Here is a 22,906-nt window from a genome sequence, read left to right on the forward strand (position 1 = left end):
GCGGCGGGGCTCTGCGATGTACCTCTACCAACACAGACGAAGAGCTATGCGGTCGAACAAGGAGACAAACTGGGGGCCTTGTTCGCTTTAACTTCTCCTTGGTCCAACGCTTTGGCCGGGAGGAGCGTTCCGCGAAGGATTTGAGCAATTTTCACCGCGACAAGGAGGACTTCAGCGGGCTTGGAAGCAGCTCCGGGCTGGATATTTGCCCGACTTAATTCCTCAGCTACATCCGTATTCCCAGCCGTCAGTGAGGACTGGAGTGACAATGCTTGTTTAGAGCTTTTTGTACACGCTTTTAGGGGCCTTTTTCGCTAGTACCGCATTGTATTTTTTAAATTAACAACCCCGCCATGGTGGACTCCCTGAGGAAGACTTTTGTCGTCCCCGATATCAAACCATTGGATTTATACGACTCCACTAAAGCGAAAATATGCTCAAGTGTCGCCTGGTTGTTGGCGAAGTCCTACGGCAGTGCAGGTAGGTTACAGGCCCCGGGACGATGCATGTAGCTTGAACGCCCTTACGATCACGCTGCGTGTTTTTAATGTGGTTTTCTAGCGTGCTGAGAAACGTTTTAACATCTCACTCAGCGATTTTAGAGCACAAAGAGGCGTACACGAAAGGGGGGAAAGCACGCTCCTCAGTGCGTATTGGTGGGACTGACAATTTGTTCTCTTTCAAATTGCTGCTCACTTTTTTTGAGGGCGAAGGTGTCTTTGTTTCAGCAACAGGCCACCCTTTAACCCTTCTGCGGCTGTCAACCCACCCCAGGCATTCTTTTATGTAGTGTGAAATCTTTTTGACATGCCACATTGGGCGTGGATAACGTGCTGCCTCTCAGGAATGACAGGCCCTTATAACACTTGACTCTTGCAGTTCATCATCAAAATAATTAGCAGGGGAAGGTATGTCCTGTATAATTGCATGACCTCAGGGTTTCACTATAAACGCCCTCCTGTGAAAATTTGTCTTTTACGGTTACTGAACTGTAAACCTTTAGTTCAATGCTATGGAATGTCTGAAACTGCTTCACATAATCATACAACAAGGCCGAACAATCAGAAATATAAATCGGCAACTATTTTTACGCATTTCTATGTACTTGCACAACATTAAGGAAAATGTGGGTTGACAGGCCCTGTAGCACATGAACTCTTGCGGTTCATCATCAAAACAATCGTTGCAGTGGCTCAGCAAGGGAACACAGTCATTGTTAAGATGGCCTAAACTTAGGGTTTCACTTAAAAAAATACTACGTTAGGTAACCTGGTATGCTGTATTTTACCCTTTCCTAACTGTAAATTCATTGCTATGGAAAGTAATAAACTGGACAATATCTGAAAATGAAGCTCAACAATCTTAACTGGATCAGCACTAACTTGTACATCTCTATGTATACCAAATTAGGAAAAAAAATGTTGCAGAATGCAAACAACAGTGGAAAAAATAATCCTGTTCCCTGCCTTTATTCCTAAAATGCATAAAAACACCATTACAGTACTAGCTCCTTGGGCCACACCACACATCTTTGTAAAGTTCCAGCTAGAACGCTGGGATATTTTTCACTTAATTCAGATTTACTAACAACGACTTGAGGTGGTGTGAGTATTGTAGAATGTTCTGTACAAAACATGGCTTGCTTACACAATTCCAGGGTCCGGATCTCCCGGCAGTAGCTACTGTGTTTGCCTTGACCAGCCCCTCCATTCTTCCCCCACCCCCTTCCTAGCCACGCCCTGTGGGGGCAAAGTCACTTCCCGGTCCTCCAGAGTGCAGGGTTAAAGGACTGGCTCCTATCGTAGTTTTTCTGTCTTGAGTCAACCACTGCTGCTCCGATGACAACATCAAGTCTATTCTGAGTGAGGATAACACAAAGGCATGCTGAGAAGAGGCCCGAGGTGTCTGGTGCTTTGCTTGACCAAATCCTAATTAAAGTGTGATAATACCGTCACCCACAGATCCTTGTTGGACTTCACAGCACTCAGACTGGGTGTTCCCTGCAGACGCTGTTTGATCCACCCACTTGTGTTATAGATCCACCACCATAATAATCTCATAATTGCAATCTGTGTCTTTTAACAAACTGTCTTCTTGCCGGGTAGTACATCTTTAAATAGCGCATTTTATTTCATTTAAATTTGATGAGAGTCGTATTGTAATGGCGCCACAAGCAGTCATGGACAGATACAGACATCCATGCATTTTCATTCACTTCATTGAACAAACAATAGCAAAATAATAATGCACTAAACATTCATACACAATGTCTCAAGGTCAGCCAGCCCCAAATCTTTGCTCTCAACACCCAGTTCTACTTTTGTTCACTGACGCCCACGTCACTCACCAGACAAGGCCCTGCCTTTCAAAGCAATGCCTGCTCAAAGTCACAGATCGTACAGCAGCGAATGAAAAAAATTGTTCAAATTTGAGTTCAAATTTGTTCACCTGTGTCACCGTTATCTAAAAATATCTAAAAACAATAAATATTGTGTGGAGTTTTCCATGTTTTCTCCGTGCTGCGATTGGTTTAACGAAGTGTCCTGTTAGTTTTCAACAGTCCATGCATTGGTTTGTCTGCTCAGAAACCAGGCAATGTCTTATTATCCTGACAGAGCTATGTTTTGCATCAAGGTGAAGGCCGTTGTGATTGTGCGCGAATAGGGAATTTTGGATCTAACCTTGATGCCTGCTGACAAGTCATGTGACAGATAAGTGACTCAGGACGACTTACGGGTTTACACTGGAGCAAGACCAGAAACTCTTGATTCGCCTGTTCTAGCCAACGTGTGCCTAACCTTTAAGTTGACACGTTTATCAAGAAGACTTGGGTGGCTTATTATTATTAGTGATTCATGCTTAAGGGGGAAGTACTGTAGCTTGTTTTATTCTGATTTCCAACCAGTTCCTCCTTATGGTAAATACTTGGAATTAGACGTTTTATAGATCGGAATTGGATCATCACTTTTTTTTAAAATCCATACTCGGTGCTCGGTTGTCATGTCTTATTTTGTGGATCGATCAGTGACATCATTGATCATATCCGGAAAATAAGACATTGCAGCAAACGCAATCATGATCAATCCGGGGAAGTTTTGCGCTAACATTTTCCCTTGCGAATAGCGGGAGTCAATCGTACGTACAGTCAATAGATTGGATAGACCGATCGATCTTCTGATCAGATCAGTGATCGGTTATTGTTAGCTTTAAACTCAGTGATCGTCTCCAAAATCCTGATTGCCGAATGCCTACTGCGAATGGACATTTGCAACTGTCATTGAAATGTAAAAACAAGTTAATCACTGAATGTTAAATCTGCATTCAAAAAATAATCATCCTCATCTTTTGTATTGTATTGATAGATTATCACTGGGTACACTATCAGAACCTGAGAATGTTCAATTATGTACCAGTACTCGCCATTCGCTTACATAGAAGATAAGTAGTGTGTATGCCTTGGAGGGAAGTCTGTTATCACTTAACAAGTGTTGTGTAAATTTAACTTGTTCTGTTAAAAATTGATCTTAACATTTTGTCACATCTGTTATCGTGTCATTGTTTTATTTTTTAATTAAACCTGCAATATGACTTCAGCTCATCCTCGCTATCAAAGTGCTTCTACTCTTCTCAGAACGATTACTCATCCCCTCAAGAGCAGTCGCCATGGTGAGTCGACGGGGGGACACGGATGTAAGCAGGATGCTACCTTGTTACTCTTGTTTACCCTCTCACCCTTTAGCATACTGTACTTGGCCCTGCAGCCACTGTGTACAGTGCGTCTCATGCTAATGCGGTCCATCATTGATCTGTTTAAGAAGCGCTACACAACAAACCGAAGCCTTTTTATATGCTGCCGTGTAACCCGAAGACGCTCCTGTTGGTGAGCATAATGGATACAAAAGCAAATCCATCATCTCGCATATATTCTGTCGCACTGTCTGTGGGCCCGCCTCTTGGGCAAGTGTAATGCAACCTCATGCTGTTGTCTTCACTACAGGACGACGCCCTCCTTGTGCCTTGCGGCCTTTAATATAATTTAAGACTCCTCCGTTTCCCCGGTTGCATTCGCTTGTGCTCATCTGTTGCTGTTTTTTGCTCTCTCTGTCAATGCTAGTAATCAATGGAATATTTGAGAGGACAATCAATTCTCAAGATTTGTTAGCGGCAAACCTACTTTGATTGCAAAGGAGAGAAGATACTCAAATTGATTGCCTGTATGCGTGTACCCCTCTTTAGGGCATTATTTTCATCAGCATTCCCCTCCGGATGTCAGATGTGGGTCAAAGTGCCACAGTGGGAAATGGAGAACGACTAAACAGGATGCATTTGAAGCAAAATAGAGGAGTGAAATAAAACACGGACGCGGCCAAATGAGGAGTTCGTCACCAAGTGGGAATGTGTGTGCTGATGCTTCATTTGGACCTTTGCATGAATTTGGGATGGAAAGTAAAATGGATGGAAACATTCTTTTTTCTGCCAAATGATGTCGTTTGAGGGATTGTTTCAGCTGCATTTTGTTAAAGCCAGGTTCATTAATATTATTGTCAGAACTACACTACTCACATGGTCCTTGGTATGAAGTACCAGCACACCTTTTAATCATTCATTCATTGATGTTCACATTGATCCCTTTTGGGCATTTTGGGCAATTGTATGCTTCCAACCTTGTGGGAGTAGTTTTTTTTTTTTTTTTTTGGAAGGCCACAACATAACGGACTCCATATTTTGTCCATTTTCACTTCCACTTCAGTGTCATGGTTAGCTGTCCCAATTCTTTTGTATAAGCTGACGCGACAGCGCCAAGCTGGTGCCGACTCTACGGAGCCGCGGCGGTTCAAGTTGTTTCTGCCGTCGCCTGCGTGTCCCGTTTGCATGTGTCGAACTGCACCGAGACGAGAGCGCTGGTATCTGTGACAAAGGGAGCCGGCAGGCAAGCTCAATCGCTCAATATCGAGCACGCAACGGCACATGGCCTCTATCATCACGCGACGCATTGGCGGTCAGGTTTGATACAGTGGATGCTGGATTTTTAAATAGCTTTGTCGATTGTTTTTTGAAAAGCCAGCAGCATAAGCGGCAGTGGTTGTCATGTCGGGACACAGTGTCTAATGTCATCTATGGAGCTCTTCTTTCACCAGCCTAATACGTGGTTGCATTTGCATCCTACTTTGCCTTCTGGGCAAGTTTTTTTTTTTTTTTTTTTTTTTTTGTCCGGTGTTGCTCAGCGTTTCCAGAGGTAATGTGGACACTGCAGTTTGGAGCACAACACACCGAGCCATGTGACTCCCAACTTGTCTATTCAAAATGCGAATGACATGCAGAGAGGCTCTGCATGGCCGCTGTTTCAACGGCGGAACGGGGTGTTTTGTTGTCGCGAAACCATGCGGATCGCTTGCGTGACTTACGATTACATGACATTATACAGCAACGAGTCTCGTTTGTTTACACACTTAGGTGTAATCTAGAGGACCCAGACACACTTTCAGTTCACCCGTGACCTCATATGTGGGTTGCTGCCGAGACACCGCGGAGGCAAAAGTATTGAGACACCAACAGAAGGTGAAGATGGAAGCATCTGGAGTCATTTTTTTAGCTCTAGCTTCCACGTCTGCCTCTCAAATTCGATTCCATCCACACTAAGGCATGACTTTTGGACCCTGAGAAGTGTGGAAAGAATTTTCCCAAATGTGTTGTGAATATTTTTGATTCAGGTGGAAATAAAGGGGTGTAGCCAAATAATCATTCGAGAGGTCTATTTAGTATATTCCAGCTTTCATTCCCAAAACCCTTTGAATGGATGAGGTATTGTATACCCCTGTATGTTTTTGGATCTTGGTTCACTTGAGTTTGCTTCTGGTTTAGCCTACATGTGGAGGAACCAGTTTTAAATAGGGTGTGTCACGTGTGCATGTGTTTTCAGTAATCTGTTTGCAGGAAAACCAGTCGGAGCTGATATAACATGAAGGTATTGTCAGCGAGCCTGTCAATTTATGACGATGTACTCTAAGGCAACAGACCGTGTTAGTTTTCTCCTCCACGTGTGATAGTTTACAAAATCCTGCACATTTTGAATTAGTTCGTAGCCTGCTGCCAGTTTGACATGTCCGATTTAGAGTTAATCTTCTGAAATTTTAGGTCTGAGCGAAGAAATGAGTCAGAAACAATCTTGTAAAGCGTGATACACACATCCTGAGAATCTTGCCAAATGTGAGTCTTTTCCACATTTTATTTATGAGCTGAGTCAGCAGTTAGCCAAGCTTCTTGCATTTCTTCTACTCCTACTACTACTGTTCTTATTTCAATTTCCTGGCAGTCTGCATGCCCTGTGGCACCATGTTGCCATGGGCAAGGAGATTCAAAATTGTCGGTGGTGATATTGTCAGGTTTTGTTTTGGTCATCTTGAGCACACCACACACACACTATAAGAGCAGTACGCACACACTGTGAGTAATTCCTAGCTCGTCTCATCCGACCTTGATACTTGCACTGCTCACCCAACAATTTGAGCTTGGCAGTCATGTAAATCCCCTGGACCCACTAGGGCGTATGTTTTGATCACATCCCTGGACTACACTGTACGTCTCCTCTAGCTTGTTTATGCACTGTTTAACCAAATGTTCTTGTCTCCCGGTAGAAAATGTCCCGGCCGAGCTGCGAGACCCCTTCTACCGTGACCAGTATGAGCAAGAACACCTTAAACCTCCCGTCTCCCGCCTCCTGCAGTCCTCGGAGCTTTATTGCCGCACCTACAGCCTCTTGATGTTCGGCACTGGCCGCACTGACCCACAGCCCAAAGACAACATCGCTCTGCTGCAGCTGCTCGCCAACCGAAGCCTGGTCTCCAAAGAGCCTGACTTAGCAGTGACTGATGCAGACCTGCAACATAAACCCATCAAAATGGTAACATTTATTTAATGATTATGATGCAAAGAGTCATATTTTTGAAACAACTCACTTTAGGTTATATACTGTAGGTGTGTCACAGGTGAAGAGAAAGGGTCTTAGGATAGAGCCCTGTGAGACACCTTGTGCTCATTTTTGTCTATTAGACTGAAACGCACTTGGAAAGGCTTATTTTACGGTTTGCAGTATGCCGGGCTTTTGTGATAATGCTCTAATTTCAAATCAAATGAAATTTGATCCCATGTAACGTAATTAGGTTAACAAAATTTGGCATGAAGAACTATAATCCCCACTGTACTTCTCAAAAATGTAGATCAGTATTTTTATCTTTATTTTGTTTTTCTTATTTTCTTATTCTATTTCTGTTTCACAAGTCCTGAGATTTATTGGGCTGATCTGGGACCCGTGGTACCGAATTTCGTTGCACATCGGATTTACATGGGAGTTGATATGACTAGAAAATTATTTTCATGTTTTTGGGGCATACAATATATTTCAAATTTTGCATAAGGAAACAACCCAGCAAAATTAATCCAAATCAACAAAATAAAATAAATATTTGAATCCTTGAATTAGAGTGGTCGTAAGTACATACTGCTCAGGCTTCTGTATCAGGCTGTCCGCCTGACTACCCACTGGTCCTACTGGTTGCGTGGGCTGTAGAATTTGGGTCTTGTTTATGCTTTGATTCGCGGGATTAAAGGACCTCCAGAAAGACCCCCTGCTCATTCATCCGTGCTCCCTCCCCCTCCGCATTTACAGCACCCTCCCCATACTCATTCTACTTATCTGAGAGGATGAGTGGATCCAGCTGCCAGCACGACCACAGCCACAAGCTTCTTTCACCCAGAGTAAAAACCAGTCCGCCACCATCATGCCACCGAGCTTGTTTAACCAGAACGTATCAGCGTATGCGTTCCTACTTGATACATAGGCATAGTGTTCTCGCTTGTGCAAGAGGGGTCAGGGTTTGTATTCCAGGGTGTGTGGAAGGCACTACAAAGGATGCTTGGATCAATACAATAGCCTAACAGTTCTGATGAAACTCAGGATCGTGTGTCGCAAGAACACCCTGGGCTGGGCATTGTAAGTCAAGTCAAGAGAAACGGTTTTCGTCTCGTCCCCCTCCTTCATGTTATTTATTTATTTTTATGACATTGTACCTCTCTCTGTCCCTCACTCCCGCTCGCTCACACGGCTGTGAAAACCAGCATCTTGAAGATCAGCCAACAATTAAGTTGTCTGAAAGGGGCTGAGTGTTTTCGTGGTAATTTGGTCTCATGTAACGTCTCAACAACGTTCTTCCTCAGTGGGAACCTGTTTTTAAGATATCAGTGGTAAGCAAACGTTTAGGCTGAAGGCTCAAATTAGCTTTTTAAAATTGACAGATGAGCCTGTCTAACGGGCCAAGGAAACAGCTTTTTTTTAAAATGAGATCAATATTTAAAAAAAAATAGACTAATAAATCCATTTGAATTAAGCAATTTGGCTGAATTGTGACAAATGCTGGTCATAGAACCGCGGTCACATAGCATTATTTATGATTTATTTTCTTGTTTCACTGTGCGTTGTTTGAAACTTTGATATGGTGGAAAATGTTTCACATTTTTCCTTTTTCGCAGTGCTCATTGAAATCAGATTTTCAAAGAGCCAGGAATTAGGGCACAGCATAATACTTTGGAAGCTAATCCTGATCCAACATTTCGCAGTAAATCATACGCTGCTAGGGCACAAGCACCATGGATTGATATCATAAGGATCAAGTGAAAGACAAATGTCGCTGCGTGCTTTATTGTTGCAGACTTATAGTAACCTTTTGGGAAAGCAAAATTAGCTGAATGTTTGGCTCAACAGTGTTATAGGAGGAGGTGATTTTTATGCATGGTGTTGCTATAATAATTACGTTGTGTTGCTTGCATGCCTCCGATCCAAATCCTGACCACGAAACGCTATTTATTTTTATTTTGCTGCTACTGTCCATGCTGCATCATCCCTGCAGCTGCTCCCGCGTCCGTCCTACTCCTTAGCCAGTCTGCCTCTCGTTGGCAGCCGCGGAAAGTGGGTCACGGTTGCAGCCGCAGTGAAGGATGCAGCTTCAGCGGTGGTCTTGCCCGATAAACGGCTTTGGAGCAGCGTCAATCAGTCGTAGATGAAAGCTTTGCATCAAGTGTGTCACACAATCTGATGAGAAGGCCGTTTTCTGTGTGAGGCGGTGCACTTCTGCAAAGCACAAAGAAACGCTGGCTGGAAACCTCTTTGCCACTGTCAGTTAAGACTTATCTTGGTCAGATCCATGGGAAACAAATTTTTAGACTGCACCAGCAGCATCATTAACAATCTCCACATATCTGCTGTTTATAAAGCGATAGGCCGCACGATATGTATATCAGAGTGGGACAAAAGACAAATCGTCACGGCTCATTGAAACCACACAAATAGTTTTTTTTTTGTTTTTTGTTTTTAACATTACGTGACAGCTTTCAACCGAATAATTGTTTAACTGAACAGTGAAATCACTAACTATTTTGGCGGAAACTAAATGCAGGCTCGCATGTAATTATTTGAAATGCTCATGTGTGTTTCTCTGAAGATATATCCTTAAAGCCGGTGTGGAATCAACAAAGTTTTAGTTTGTTTCAACTTGTTTCCTTAATTTTATTTTATTTAGCTACCTACCACATCCATTGCTGCCAAAGTGGAATTGCATAGATTTTGATAATATACTGCATAAAAGTTCCACCAAAACAACAGTGTCAACACTATCAGCGCATTCCTCCTGAAAGGGAAGTTATTTTTGTGTGTGTTTCACTTGCACTGTCCTGCCCCTTTTTGGTGAAGGCCTGGTCTCTGTAGCTCCTCAGATTGAGGGTAAAGATATGTGAAGATTAGAGATAATCTGCCAGGCAGACTGAACGCCCTGACCCGTGATTGGATGGCACAGCAGACCAACCCTCACGGGGTCCACACACCAACATCAAACGGATCTGGTTCATTTTAATTTACAGTGAAAAGAGCGGTGTGCAGTGTTTTATTTTATTGGCTATTTAAACACACTGCAGTGTTGGCAGGGATGAGAATCACTGTAATTGATTATTCAGTCAATCACGTTTGATCTTATTTTTCCTCCATGTTGGTTATAGACCATTTGGGCAACTCTATTTAAATTCCTAACTTTAGACCAGTCAAGTCCAGGCGACTTCAGATGGAATCGCTGAAAATGTTGATTCAGGGGTGGGAAAATGGACAGGTGGGCCAACTCGTTTGTACATGAAGAAAAAGAATTAAAATGTGTTAAAATGTGTATGTAAAATAGTTTATTTTGAGAATTAAACAATTCACTCCTATATTTTCATGTATTCATAATTTAATGAGTAATTAATCACCCAATTTATAGTAAATTTTAAAAATTCCATGTGTACACTTGTTTATTTTATTTACAATAAATTAACAAATAATTGAATAAAGAAAATAATGGTCAATATACGAATACATTTTTTTGCTTACTCAATAAACTAAAATTGATAACATGTTTAATATGTATTCATGCAGTTGTTTGACAGTTTTTTTTTGTTTACAGTAAGTGACCAATAATTATATATTTTTTAATGGTTGATTTTACTAATATTTTGGTTTTTGATTGCGCCGAGTAAAATTAACCAAGTATTTTATGTAAAGTATAAAGTCAAATTGTCTATTAGAAATAGCTTTAAATATGTGTGAAGAAAAATGATTTAACAATTAAAAAAAGTTGAATCTATATTTAAAATAGTTTATTTTACTATCTAAAATTGCACAACAAATATTCCAGAACCCTTAATAATAATGCAAACACGTGTTTGGCCAGATTAAAGACCACCATGTGTGGCCCGCGGGTTGTACTTTGCCCCCCCCCCCCCCATCTGTCCCAATACTTGTGCTAATCATTCATTGCGAAAACTGCACACAAAGGTTAAATAACATACTGTACATGTGCGCTCCCATGCACAATCCCCCATTAGGCCCCCCAGACCGGCTTGATCCGTGTTTGCTTCTCCCTCACTGGGCACTAGCGGGGGTTGCGCGGCGTTGGGGGATGTCTCGTTAAGTCATATTTCAGACAGAATCAGGGCGTGCCCTCGTCATAATCTTGTTTAATGAGCCAAAACGAATGACCTGCTGTTATTTGTTTGCTTCTATTGCTGCAACAGTTTGACATGCGTATTTTTGCCAATTGCTCCATTGAGGTTAATGGGGCGAGCACAAATGTCACATGGGTCACCAAGGAACTGATACTTGACAGACAGGAGCGTGGAGATTATTTGCTTGGAGGAGCCAAGGCTCGTGTTGAGATGCATTGTGGGTCAGCTGGCTGGTTGTCATGGTGATCTGGCAGCCTCTGCCTCATACATTCTAGAGTGGCTCCTCGCTCGCCTCTCATTAGGGAGGCTGGACCGGCCCACTCAGAACTCGGGGGGGGGGGGGGGGCATAGTTCTGAGTGGGCCGATTCTACCAACAAACAGCCCCCATGTCCTCCCCCCACACTTTCATTTTGCACTGTTGTTCGTGAAGCACTCCTGTGATTGATTTTCGTCTCTTCACTCTTGCCAGTCTGTCTTGTTTATTTCTGCTCTCATCTCCCGTTGCTACATCTGCTGGGTGTGGACGAACAAAGCGTGTTATGATATGTTTGTTTATTCATTTATCTATTACCAGGTAGTCTAAAATGATGACAATATACGTTGTAATCGTGCAAATAGCTTCTTATAATTTTTTTTCTTGTACTATGACAGCATTTTTCTCTCACTACTCTTGTGATCATCTTTTTCTCTTTTTTTTTCTTCCTTGCAGCGTTCCAAATTTTCCCACTGTAATTTTTATGTTTTCGCTGGAATACTAAATGGATAAAATCCTATTTGCCCCCCCAAAAAAAAAAAAAAATATATATATATATATATATATATATATATATATAATATCCATCCATCCATCCATTTTCCGAACCGCTTGATCCTCACTAGGGTCGCGGGGGGTGCTGGAGCCTATCCCAGCCATCTCCGGGCAGTAGGCGGGGGACACCCTGAATCAGTTGCCAGCCAATCGCAGGGCACACAGAGACGAACAACCATCCACGCCCACACTCACACCTAGGGACAATTTAGAACGTCCAATCAGCCTGACATGCATGTTTTTGGAATGTGGGAGGAAACCGGAGCATATATAATATTAATTAATTAAATATTTTTAGTAAAAGTGATTATCATAACCGTGGCTAGGTTGAATCGTGATCTGCTCAGAGGATTATGCAGTCTTTCATCAGCATCCCCTCTCCATTTGTCCTATTTTTTGCTGCTGCAGCGCATCATTTCCGCAGTTGCGAGAAAAGCTCCCCGCAGATGTGGAAGAGGCATTCCTGCCCTTGGCCACCAAGTCAGGAAGGGCCAGTGCATCCACACAGCGTTACCTAAAACTGTCAGACAAGCGCTTGCTGGCATGTGACCAGCAAAGGTCAGCATTTTGGCGGACGAGGTTCATGCATGCATGCATGCATGCACGCACGCAGCTGGACCGCCACCATCCCTCGCTGTCCTTTCCCCATCCCATGTAGGAATGTCTCGTCTGTAAAGTGGAATTAATGCCGTGTTGAAGGGAACTGGCACAGAGTTGCACAGATTAGGCTCAGGACTGAAGAATGGACCCATGACCAGAATATGCTGTTTGTGGCAATTAATTAGAAAGCTGATGTTGTCGTTCAGGTGAGGCGGGTCTTGTTGGGCTGTTGAAAAGAATGAAACTCTTTGCCTTTACATTTTTCATGGCAAAGAGTTTCCTCTTTTCCCACCAGTTTGAGTTTTGATTTCAAAGATGCAGCGTGTAGAATTTAATGCAATCCAGTTGTGAAGTAAAAGAATGCAACGACCTACACATGCTGCAGCCATCATGTTGAGGAACTTTGCTCGCTAAATTTGTCTCCTTCGGTTATCTGTAGGGGAGGCGTGCCATATGTAATATAATTAGCGACTACTTCACCTACAATAAGAAAATGTACATTGGTGTGATAGGAGATATATATAATGTACACACACTCACATACATGTGTTTGCATAGTATGGAAATTAATAGTGGCGTTTTGAAATAATGAACAGTGGAAAAAAAATCATTTTTCCCCCGTCTTTTAAAAATGGCCACATTGTTATTGTCTCACAGCTATCAGAAAATTTTTGGCGCTATGGAAGAACACCTGAAAATCTGAAATGTCAGAGTCTGTTGACAGCAAATATAGCATAGCTGATGGCGCACAAGAAGCACAAACACTTCATGAGCTAAAAGGTTTTTAGTGTTGAAACATTCAATCTGAGCTGTCTTTTAATGTGCTCTGGTCATTCCACGGGTATGAGAAAATGCATTCAGTCCTAGAGTAAGACAAACTATGTAGAGTCTGTGACGTAACTATAAATACAAACAATGCTTGATGAGTCATGTTTTGCGCTACAAAAGAGAAAGCCGGAAGCAGCTGAGGAATGAGTGTCAAACCCAGCCCCCCGGCGCGCACACACACACACACACACACAAGCATATGTGTAACCATATTGCTGATCCGCTTCCAATGTAATGATTTAACGATAGAACACATACAAGTCCAAAGTTCACCCGCTTCAACTGACGTGTTTGCTTCTTTAGGACCTTGACAGTGTTTCTGCTGACTCACATGTCGCTTTTAGTGACGCCTGCAGGATGCTCTGTGTAAATTAATACAGTATGAACAATGTTTATGGGCTTTTGTTTTGTACTGCATAGCTAGCCACTGTTGAATTATTATTAAGTGTCTATGACCCTGTTCTTTCCCACCCCTTGCAGAGTGCTCACTTGGCCGTGATAGATGCCCTGATGGCCGTGGGAGCCTCGGAGACAGTGACGACGGTGAAGACAGGCGCTTCTCAAGCGCTCCTGGGTGGGACTTCGAGCTGGGAAGATGCTGTACTGCACTGGGTAAACACGGTGAGTCAGTGACTTTTGGCTACACTTACAGTATTTTTTTCCCCCCCAATAAAATGAGTCAAACTGATGTTTTGATATAGCTCTCATGTATTGTAACAAGCAAAGACCTCAAATGTACTTGTCAGTGCTGTTGGACACTATTAGAGAATAACACATTTCTGTAGTATCAGGGTAGAGTCAAGCAAAGTAAAGTTTTTATATTTTTACCCGTGAAGACATGTATGTTAGGTTCATTTAAAACTCTAAATTGTCCCTAGGTGTGATTCTAAGTGTGAAAAGTTGTCCATTTGTACCCAGTGATTGGTCGGCGACCTAGTCTGTACTCCTCAAGTCAGCTGCGTTAGCCTCCAGCTCACCTGTTACTTGATCAGCACCATCAAAAACGGATACTTGTTGTTTTGATGCACACCTTCAGCTCAACCAAAAGCTGAGGGAACTAACGGAAGGAGCCCAAAGTGAACAAACATTCCAGGCCATCACTGAGAGTGAGCCCCAACCTCTTCAACCTGCTGTGAGTATTCCATGACAGCATCTTTCGTCCTCTGGCGTCACATCCAAACACGCTTGTAAATCTGTTTCTGGTTTTGCTACATTTGTAAGGTGACAATCTTTTATTATTTTGCACCAGCACATTGATATGCCGTTACAAAATAAATCTGAGAGAAAAGAAGCACCACGACCCTTTGTTGTTGTATGACTGCTACTTCCTTTACTGTCAGCCTTTAAATCTCTCTTTGTGCCCCTGTCCTCCATTTCTCCTTTTTCTCCTCTCTGTCGCCTTCCTGTCCTGTCCTTAAATGCCTCCTTGACAGTGTCCTACACGCTGGTACTGGAAACTAGTTCCTGTAAGTTCCCTTTCTTTCCTCTGTTCCTTTTCCCCTCTACCTCCATCCCTCCAGTGTCCTCATCAAATGTCCGACAGGTTAGGTTGCTCTTTTTTTTTTTTTTTATCTTGATCTTTTGCTACATTTAATTTGAGTTCTGCAAGTACACACTTGATTAACCTGCAAGTGGGTGCATGATGGCCAAGTGCATGCACGGCATGTCTGCACATGTTTGAATGCTAATAGCAGCGGTGGTTTGTTTAACATTTAGGAATTTGTGCTCACTCCCTTAACGTTTTGCTTTCGTCCCAACTTTACTTTGTCCTACTTTTCCCCCCTACAGAAAACGGGACAAGACATTTATTCAGATATAATACAGTATTCTCATTTCTGTTGAATTTTACCTTTTGATGAGCTGCAAGCTACAATCATCAAAAATCGAAAAACATTAAGTTTTACTCCGTGCGTTGCGAGTCTATATGATGCACAAGTCTTTCTTTTTTTTCAACTAAACTACAAAATAAATTCATCACAATATTTGTATGTATTTAAACAAAGATCATGTCACGCTGTGATGTGTTATTTTAGTTTAGCCACAGCATTTTTCAGCATGCCATGTCACTAACCAGTTGACTCATTGCTTTTTTTTTTTTTTTTTTGGTCCCTTTCAGCTTCGCTACAGAAAGGATAAAGTTCAGTCCAAACAGACACCCATTTTCCCGGTGGTGAATGAAGTCCGAGACCTGTCTAATGGCTGTGCTATCGCTGCTGTCCTGCATTACTACTGCCCCGGCCTGCTACGACTTGAAGGTACCAAAACCAGACAGCCTATTCGCACCTGATCTGTGCAGGGTGTTTTCATCATTTTAATTTATTTTCTTTTCTTCTCCGTATAGATGTTTGCATGAAGGAGACCATGTCGGCCACCGACAGCTTGTACAACCTGCAGTTCATCCGTGAGTTCTGTGACAGCTGCCTGAAGAGCTGCTGCCACTTGGCCCTGGAGGATTTGCTGTATTCGCCAGAAGCGTTTCGGGTACTGACATTCATCCTCTTGACGGTTCATCGCATGAAAAAATATTACGTGCCTAATTTTTTTTTCTCCCCCCTGTCTATTTTTGTGTGATTTATTCAGGTCAACATTCTGAGCTTTCTAGCAGAGCTGCTCCACTGGTTTGAAGTACAAAGGCCAGACTTTGTTCAACCAGTGGACAGATTAGGTAGGTGTCAATCTTTTACTGATAATTTAGGAATATTTTGTCATTCCGGAAGTTCTCACTTGACAATGGTACCACCGTGATGAATGAATCAATTCGTTTCTGCAGGGGCGTAAGAATACCTTCATGTTTTTTGTTTTTTTTTGTGTGTTTATGAGCTAAATGTGTTTTTCAAACAAACATTTCCTGTAGCTCTGACTTTATTATTGCGCTAGCATAGGTTAGTGATGGATTGTGGCCCAATGTGACTTCCGTACCGAGTCGGGTTGCACGCACTGCCATCGTAGAAACAGAAGTCCATTATGAACTGAGGACCACGTCGTTGATTTTTGCCATTAAATCTGCCGTTTGTGTTCTTTTGCATTAGATGGCTGCGCACCATCGACGCCACGGGGTGTGAGCAACAATGGGTGAGTTACCTCATGAATACAAACTGAATTCTACATGTCCATTTTATGAAGCTATTTTAAGGAACTGACTTTTTTTCTGCTTTACAGCACTTCTCCTTCTATCTTAAAGAAGCCCTTTCTCCCAATTTCCTCCCCTGCATCAGGTGAGATTGTGGCACGGATGTAAAATTTGAAATAAAATACTTGAATTTACGTGGTTTGAAAAGAGCTTGAATTATGAACAAAGCCAATGAATTACTTCAATATGTCCACATTTGAAACATGTTTCAAGCGCTCGTGTTTGCTCGCGGCATTATATGATTTGTTTTGACATGATTAATTGAAATCATACCTTTTACTGGCCATCGCCAGTCCCAATGCTGGATAAATATAGGTGAGTTGCATCAGGAAGGGTATTTGCTGTGGCGACCTTGATGGGACAAGCCGAACAACTACTCTGTGTCTTTTGCAGAATTATCTCAAAAGTGCTTTCATTTCACTTCGGAAACGGTCTACAAATTCTGCATGTTGCCTTCTCATGTGTGCTGTTTCAGTGTGCATCCCTGTTTTCGTGCATGCCTTTACTTTGTGTGTGTGCGTGCGTGTGTGTGTGTGCGTGCGTGTATTCCACTTTACGTAGGGTGTTTGAATCAGTCTACCTCAATGTCTCATTTAGAAGGAGTTGGAAAGACGCGGAGCAAGAAAAGGTGCGTATTCACAACTAAGTCAACACGGTGCGTTTTAATTGTACCTACACTCACTTTCTTTTCTGCCTAGCCGCCCCCTGTCAGCGGTATCCTTCAGCATTCCTTTCGGCTTGGACAGCGACGTGGACATTGTGATGGGCGACCCTGTGATAACGCGATCCGCGAGCTCGGACCAGCTTCATCCAACGAGCCCAAATGTGACTCGGTCACCCTTCACACCTCCCGTGCACCTGAGCAAACCGACCGCTTCAAATGGCGTCCACAGAGCTTCCTGGTCCACCCAGAGTCCCGATCAACCAATATCTGCGGAGAATGGCATCGGCGCGACTGAACCGGGAGAGCTGCCGACCATCGAAGAGGCCCTTCAGATCATTCATAATGAGAAAAAGATGGAACCTCGCTTACATCCCGACGGCGCTCCAGACGGTTTCTACCTCCACTCTCCGGACAACACCGCCAGTGTCGGACATCACAGAAAGTCTACGCCCGTCAGTTGCTCTGCGCCGACGCACTCGGGAATGATGCATCGGCCTGCGAGGGAGTCCAAAGAGCCCCCTCGAACCAGAAATACTTCTGAATGTTCACGTGATGACGACTCGGTCTTAAGAGACGGCAGCGTGGACTCGGATGCGTCGGAGGACACACCGCGGGCTCAGTCCGTGCCAGGCACACCTGGAGCCGGCTCCCAGTCGGATAGACACGGTAGTAAGGAGGGATTGGACAGTGGCGTGAAGATGACCAGCTTTGCGGAACGCAAAAAGAAGCAAAGCGGAGACTCTCGCAAAACCAGTGAGCCGACTGTTCCCCATGCGACCACGTGGGATGTAAAATTTGAAGACAGCCCCGGTAAGAGCCCTCAGCTCACTAACGAAATGTCAGAGCTCGGGGTTCGTCTGGAGGAAAAGCGGCGGGCTATTGAGGCCCAGAAGAAGCGCATCGAGGCCATCTTTGCCAAGCATCGGCAAAAACTGGGCAAGAGTGCCTTTCTACAGCTGAAGAAAGAGGAGCGCGTGGAAGATGGCGAGGCGAAAGGAGGCCAGGTCAGCACTTCCTCCACCGAGGAAGACCTCGCTCGGTTGACGCTTGAGGAACGACTGGCAAGCGTGGAGAATGAAGAGCAGCCCGTGTCAGTGGAGCGTGAAAGTCACGTCAAAGGGGGACACGGGCTCACCAAAGAGAAGGCGACGAGTACGCCTGGTGAAAAAGCAGCAGCGCCACTCGGGGAATATAACAACGCTGTATCCAAGCTGACCGCAGCTCTCACGTCGCTTCAAAGTGACATGCAACGGCTCACCGAGCAGCAGAACCAACTCGTTCAGAAGAAAGCTGCCGGCAACAAATCCTGGGTTACCAGCCCCAAGACCTCCACCCAGTCCCCCTCCTCTGCACGCCTCTCACAGGAATCCACCCGGGACTTCAATTCAGCCTCCCCGTCGCCATCCCGCAAGCTCACAAACCACATTAACCCTCCAAAGTCTCCTCAAGTGGCCCATCGTAGAACTCAGTCCGTGCCACCTAAGAGCCCCAAACACGGTCGCCCCTCAGAGGGACGACTCCCGGCTCTATCGAGGGTCATTAATACACCGCAAAGTGTCGACCGCATTCCGCACCTTCGTCGCGTGAACCCCTCGCAATATCAAATCCAGACTTCCGCCACGTTCTCCATCGGGGACTCTGCAAGCTTTGACGAACTGCGCTCTTTGGCAACCACGCCCGTTTCCACAGCGACGCTCACCCCCGGGTCGACGCCCACCCCGACTCCGCGTCTCCCCGCGGAGGACGCTCTGTCCGAAGCAGGTTCCAATGACTATGAAAGTATATTCAGCTCGGACATGGACCCGAGAGCCTCTCACACAAACAGGAAGGAGGGAGCGGCGGGAGGGGGCTCCAGCTCCGGTGCCCCGTCGGAGTGTTCCTTTGAAAGTGACGCCCCGCCCGCGGTCGTGGACTCCAAACGGAGTAGCCTCATCGAGATCTCTCTGTCTTCCCTGCAAGGAGATGATGCAGAGGAGGAAGACCAAGTGCCCGATCCTTTCGCCGACTCGCCAGAGGCGAAAGCAGGGGTCGGCTTCTTCTTCAAGGTTGGAGACTGAAAGCTGCTTTGCGTGAGCTTAATTACTTGCTCCTGTTTTAAAACGGGTCCTTCTTATTAGGATGAAAAGGAGCGAACTGAGGATGAGATGGCGCAGAGGAGAGCTGCCTTGCTGGAGAAACAGCAGAAGAGAAAAGAGGAGATGAAGAGACGCAAGCAGGAGCAGGAAAAAGAATCCAAGTGAGACTTGATTGCCATACGCTACACAAAATAAAGGCTTTCTGTGTGTTAAAAAGTCTTAAAAGGCATTGACTCCATGAATCTACAAACAAGGCCTTAAAGCAACCTTTTTGTATTTTTTTTACATCTAGAAAATTTTAACTTTCGCTCTTTTAAAAGAATGGGCAAGCAGCATGGTGAACTGGTACTTAGAATTTGTCTCCTCCTTCTGTATGGACTTTGCATGTTCTTCCCATGCTTGCGTGTCTTTTCTCTGATTAATCTGGCTTCCTTCCACATTCCCAAAACATGTTTGGATCTATGAGTTAATTTTCCTGAATGAAAATATGACTGAATTTTCAACATGGTTAAAAAAATGTCCCATTATTTTCTGTCCTTACCTCAGCAAGCCCCAGTGGATGGTCATCAAAGGTTGGGGCAATAAGGGCGAGGACAAGCCTCAGACCCCCGGGACTCCTCCGACATCGCATACACCTTCAGCTGAGGGAACCCCGCAGCGCAGGGGAGAATTCACGCGGCAGGAATATGAGCGCAGACAGCAGCTGAAGATCATGGAGGACCTAGACAAGGTGCTCAGGCAGAAGCCCACCACGGTGCGCGGTGTGAAGAAGCAGAGACCCAAGACCGTGTTCAGGGACGACTCGGCCCTCGCACATAGCCCAGTCAAGGGTCTCCTGGGTAACTAGTAATTATTTCATCATATTATTCCCATGTAGCTATTTTTCGAATCTGCTTTTTGTCTTTGTAGGAAGCAGGCTGAACAAAGTGTACTCCCACTCGACCATGAACTTGTCCTCCATGGCGAATGACTCTGGAGGCTTGAGTGTCCGGAGATCTACGAGGTAGCACTTAACCACATGATTCCAAAGGGCCTGACCGATATGGATTTATTATTTTTTTCTTGTGGGGTGGATGTTTGAATGGCATAATCTTTGTCTTGCGTTGTCATGTGTTAATGTGGGTGTGGGGAGCGGGGAGAAAAAAAATGGCCGATTTTGAAAGAGCTAATATCGGCTATAAAATCGGGTATCTGATTCATCACCAATTGAAAATCGCTTTCTGCACTAAGCTTCTCCTTTCCTCTCGCCAGTCGTTCCCATTCTCCCTCCCGGCTCATGTCGCCAAGACGAATGAGTGCTCACAACGGTGACAGGGAATGGGAGAACGGCTCCACGGTCTCCTCCACTGCCTCCATCCCAGAGTACACAGGTAGGACGCATGGTCCGAAATGTCTGTCCGCCTATCCACCCATTTTCTACAGCACTTGAGCTGGAGCTCATCTCAGCTGAATATGGTTGCGAGTTGGAGTACACCCCTGAGTGATCATCAGCCAATCGTAGGGCACATTAAGACAAGCCACCATTCGCACTTGTATTCACACCTCTGGACAATTTCGTCTTCTGACATGTTTTTCAAATGCGACAGGAAGCCAGATAACTCATGCAAGCATAGGGAGCGATGCATACTCCAAACTTAAAGGAACTGTGATCCAGTGTTTTATGATGGTTTTGTACAGTATACATTCTAGTTATATTTTCAGTCAGGTCAGATATGTATTTTTTTTTTCTTTTCAGGACCAAAGCTATATAAGGAGCCAAGCTTCAAGTCCAACAAGTTCATCATCCATAATGCTATCTCCCGCTGCTGTCTGGCCGGCAAGGTCAACGAACCCCAGAAAAACAAGATTGTAGAGGTGAGCCATCTGTTGATTGTGTCAGAGTCCAAAATTGAGGTTCATCGTAATATGTGTTCTACATTTGTTCCCTTTCTCCCTTTGCAGGAAATGGAGAAGAGCACGGCCAACCATTTCCTCATCCTCTTCAGGGACTCCAGTTGCCAGTTCAGGGCCGTGTACACCATGAACCCTGAAACAGAAGAGATGTCACGGCTCACCGGCATCGGGCCGCGCGTCATCACGCTAGACATGGTGGAGTCCATCTACAAGTACAGCTCCGACCGCAAGCAGTTCACCGCCATCCCGTCCAAGACCATGTCCATGAGCGTGGATGCCATCACCATCCCCGGACACTTCTGGCAAAAGCGCCCAGGAACTCCCAAGAAGCTCAGCACCCCAAAATGAACATACTATTGCTATTCAGGTTTTCTATTCTGGCCAGTCTGGGGAACTACTTCTTGCTTATTTTTTAGAGATTAGTAGCAGACAAATGGAGTGACTGAGGACCATGAGAACAATCAACACTATGTGCCAAGAAAATGGATGAATCCTATTGATTGCTTCCCCGCTCAGAGCTCCCGGATTGATGATTGTATGCGGGGAGAAACCCCCCCCCCCCCCAGAATTTTCTTGACTTGGGCCATTCCGTGGCTTTCCTCGCCTCCTTTATCTATTTTGCCTTTCCCTGGCCCAAGACTCAGATGAGACAACTTCACTGCCTTGCCTTCGTGCGACAGTATTTAGGGCCGGAGATGTTCCCACGCCTCTCCTTCCGGCTTCCCCCCTTTTTTTTTTTTTTTGCTGCCTTTTCTTGTCCTCTCTAGGCCTCAATCACTACAGATATGACTGAAGCAGGAGGTCACATCTGGAAAAGACGGCTCTCTTATGAATGTGGGGCATGCGCAACCATGGAAGTGGTGTGCGTTTGATTCCGCCGCCTGTGCACTCGACTCGTTCTGCTGTAAGACATCTGGATGTTAATTTTTTACTCATTTTTGCTGGATGACTTTTCCTCGATTGACACGTGGTGCGCTTATCCGGAGAAACACAACTGGAAAGAAAACAATGCAGGAGGGCTAGTGTTTGTACTCTGCTAACCAATGCTGATTTGACACATAATGAATGCTGATCACTTTTCTTTTCAAGGATAATTTGCTTCAAAATAAAAGCTGCATATTTCCCTTTTGTAAGATCGGAATAAGCTAGTCTGCTGCTTTAGTGTTGGTTATTTGTGTGGTTGGGATCAAATGTGTGTGAGAGAGAAAGTTTTTGTTGCTGGGGAGATTGTGAATTTCCATCAATTTATTCCCTTCTTGTTTGTCCAGGCTTCTAGATGAAGGATTATTCTGGACTGTAGCAGCCCTAAATCTATGCTACTCAGTCTATTTAGACTCCTTCATGTAAAACTTGGGCAATGTAAAATGGCCAAACTTTTTACGATAAGAATTGTAGTTGCCAGTGATGGAGTTGCCATGGTAAATTTACCCCCATTATACCCGCCTCTTAAAAATCACTGGCTGCCTCCAACGTGTGTTATTATGAATGACATTTGAATACTGATGTGAAGACGGGAAAATTAAAAAAAAAAGTGTGCACATGGACAATGGATGTGTGTATTTATTTGTTTATCAAGAGTAGTATGTGGTAACTTTATTTTGATTCTGTGCAATCCTCCCTCCCTAAAATCCTTGGCACCTTGTGGGGTTGGGGGGGTCTATTTATTTAGTGTGCTCAAGATTGGATGTTTAATTTCAGGTTCTACTAATGTACTTTTGTCGGTTCGGGTAGTGTTTCTTCCCCCCACACCCCCTCTCCTTAAAGTGTCATGACACGCGTTTTTGTTTTTCCGTCATAAAATCTGTGCCAGTACGTGTGCTTATTTCATTCATCGACTGTCCTTGGCATCTAGACCAGAATAAAAATCATTTTAAAAATCATTGTC

At 44.3% G+C, this 22,906-nt stretch overlaps 1 protein-coding gene across 2 annotated transcripts; it reads left to right on the top strand.

Moving 5' to 3' along the window:
* The first annotated feature begins 9 nt into the window (after positions 1 to 9).
* Positions 10 to 22,901, top strand: camsap3 (calmodulin regulated spectrin-associated protein family, member 3). Of its 2 annotated transcripts, XM_086132079.1 has the most exons (18): positions 340 to 480; positions 6,636 to 6,901; positions 13,740 to 13,880; positions 14,296 to 14,391; positions 14,693 to 14,725; positions 15,376 to 15,514; positions 15,601 to 15,740; positions 15,840 to 15,924; positions 16,289 to 16,331; positions 16,419 to 16,474; positions 16,951 to 17,017; positions 17,088 to 19,098; positions 19,171 to 19,289; positions 19,675 to 19,967; positions 20,038 to 20,131; positions 20,380 to 20,498; positions 20,864 to 20,982; positions 21,070 to 22,901. In XM_086132079.1, the coding sequence occupies exons 1-18, from the start codon at positions 354 to 356 to the stop codon at positions 21,367 to 21,369; spliced, it is 4,248 nt and encodes a 1,415-aa protein (XP_085988205.1). In that variant the 5' UTR covers positions 340 to 353; the 3' UTR covers positions 21,370 to 22,901. The 2 variants fall into 2 exon arrangements, with proteins under 2 accessions (XP_085988204.1, XP_085988205.1); XM_086132078.1 differs by lacking the exon at positions 14,693 to 14,725 and having other exon boundaries at positions 10 to 480.
* Positions 22,902 to 22,906: the final 5 nt, after the last annotated feature.

Source organism: Hippocampus guttulatus, chromosome 16, assembly GCF_054856545.1.
Source record: "Hippocampus guttulatus isolate MCC_2025c chromosome 16, RoL_Hgut_1.0, whole genome shotgun sequence".
Taxonomy (NCBI): Eukaryota; Metazoa; Chordata; class Actinopteri; order Syngnathiformes; family Syngnathidae; genus Hippocampus; species Hippocampus guttulatus.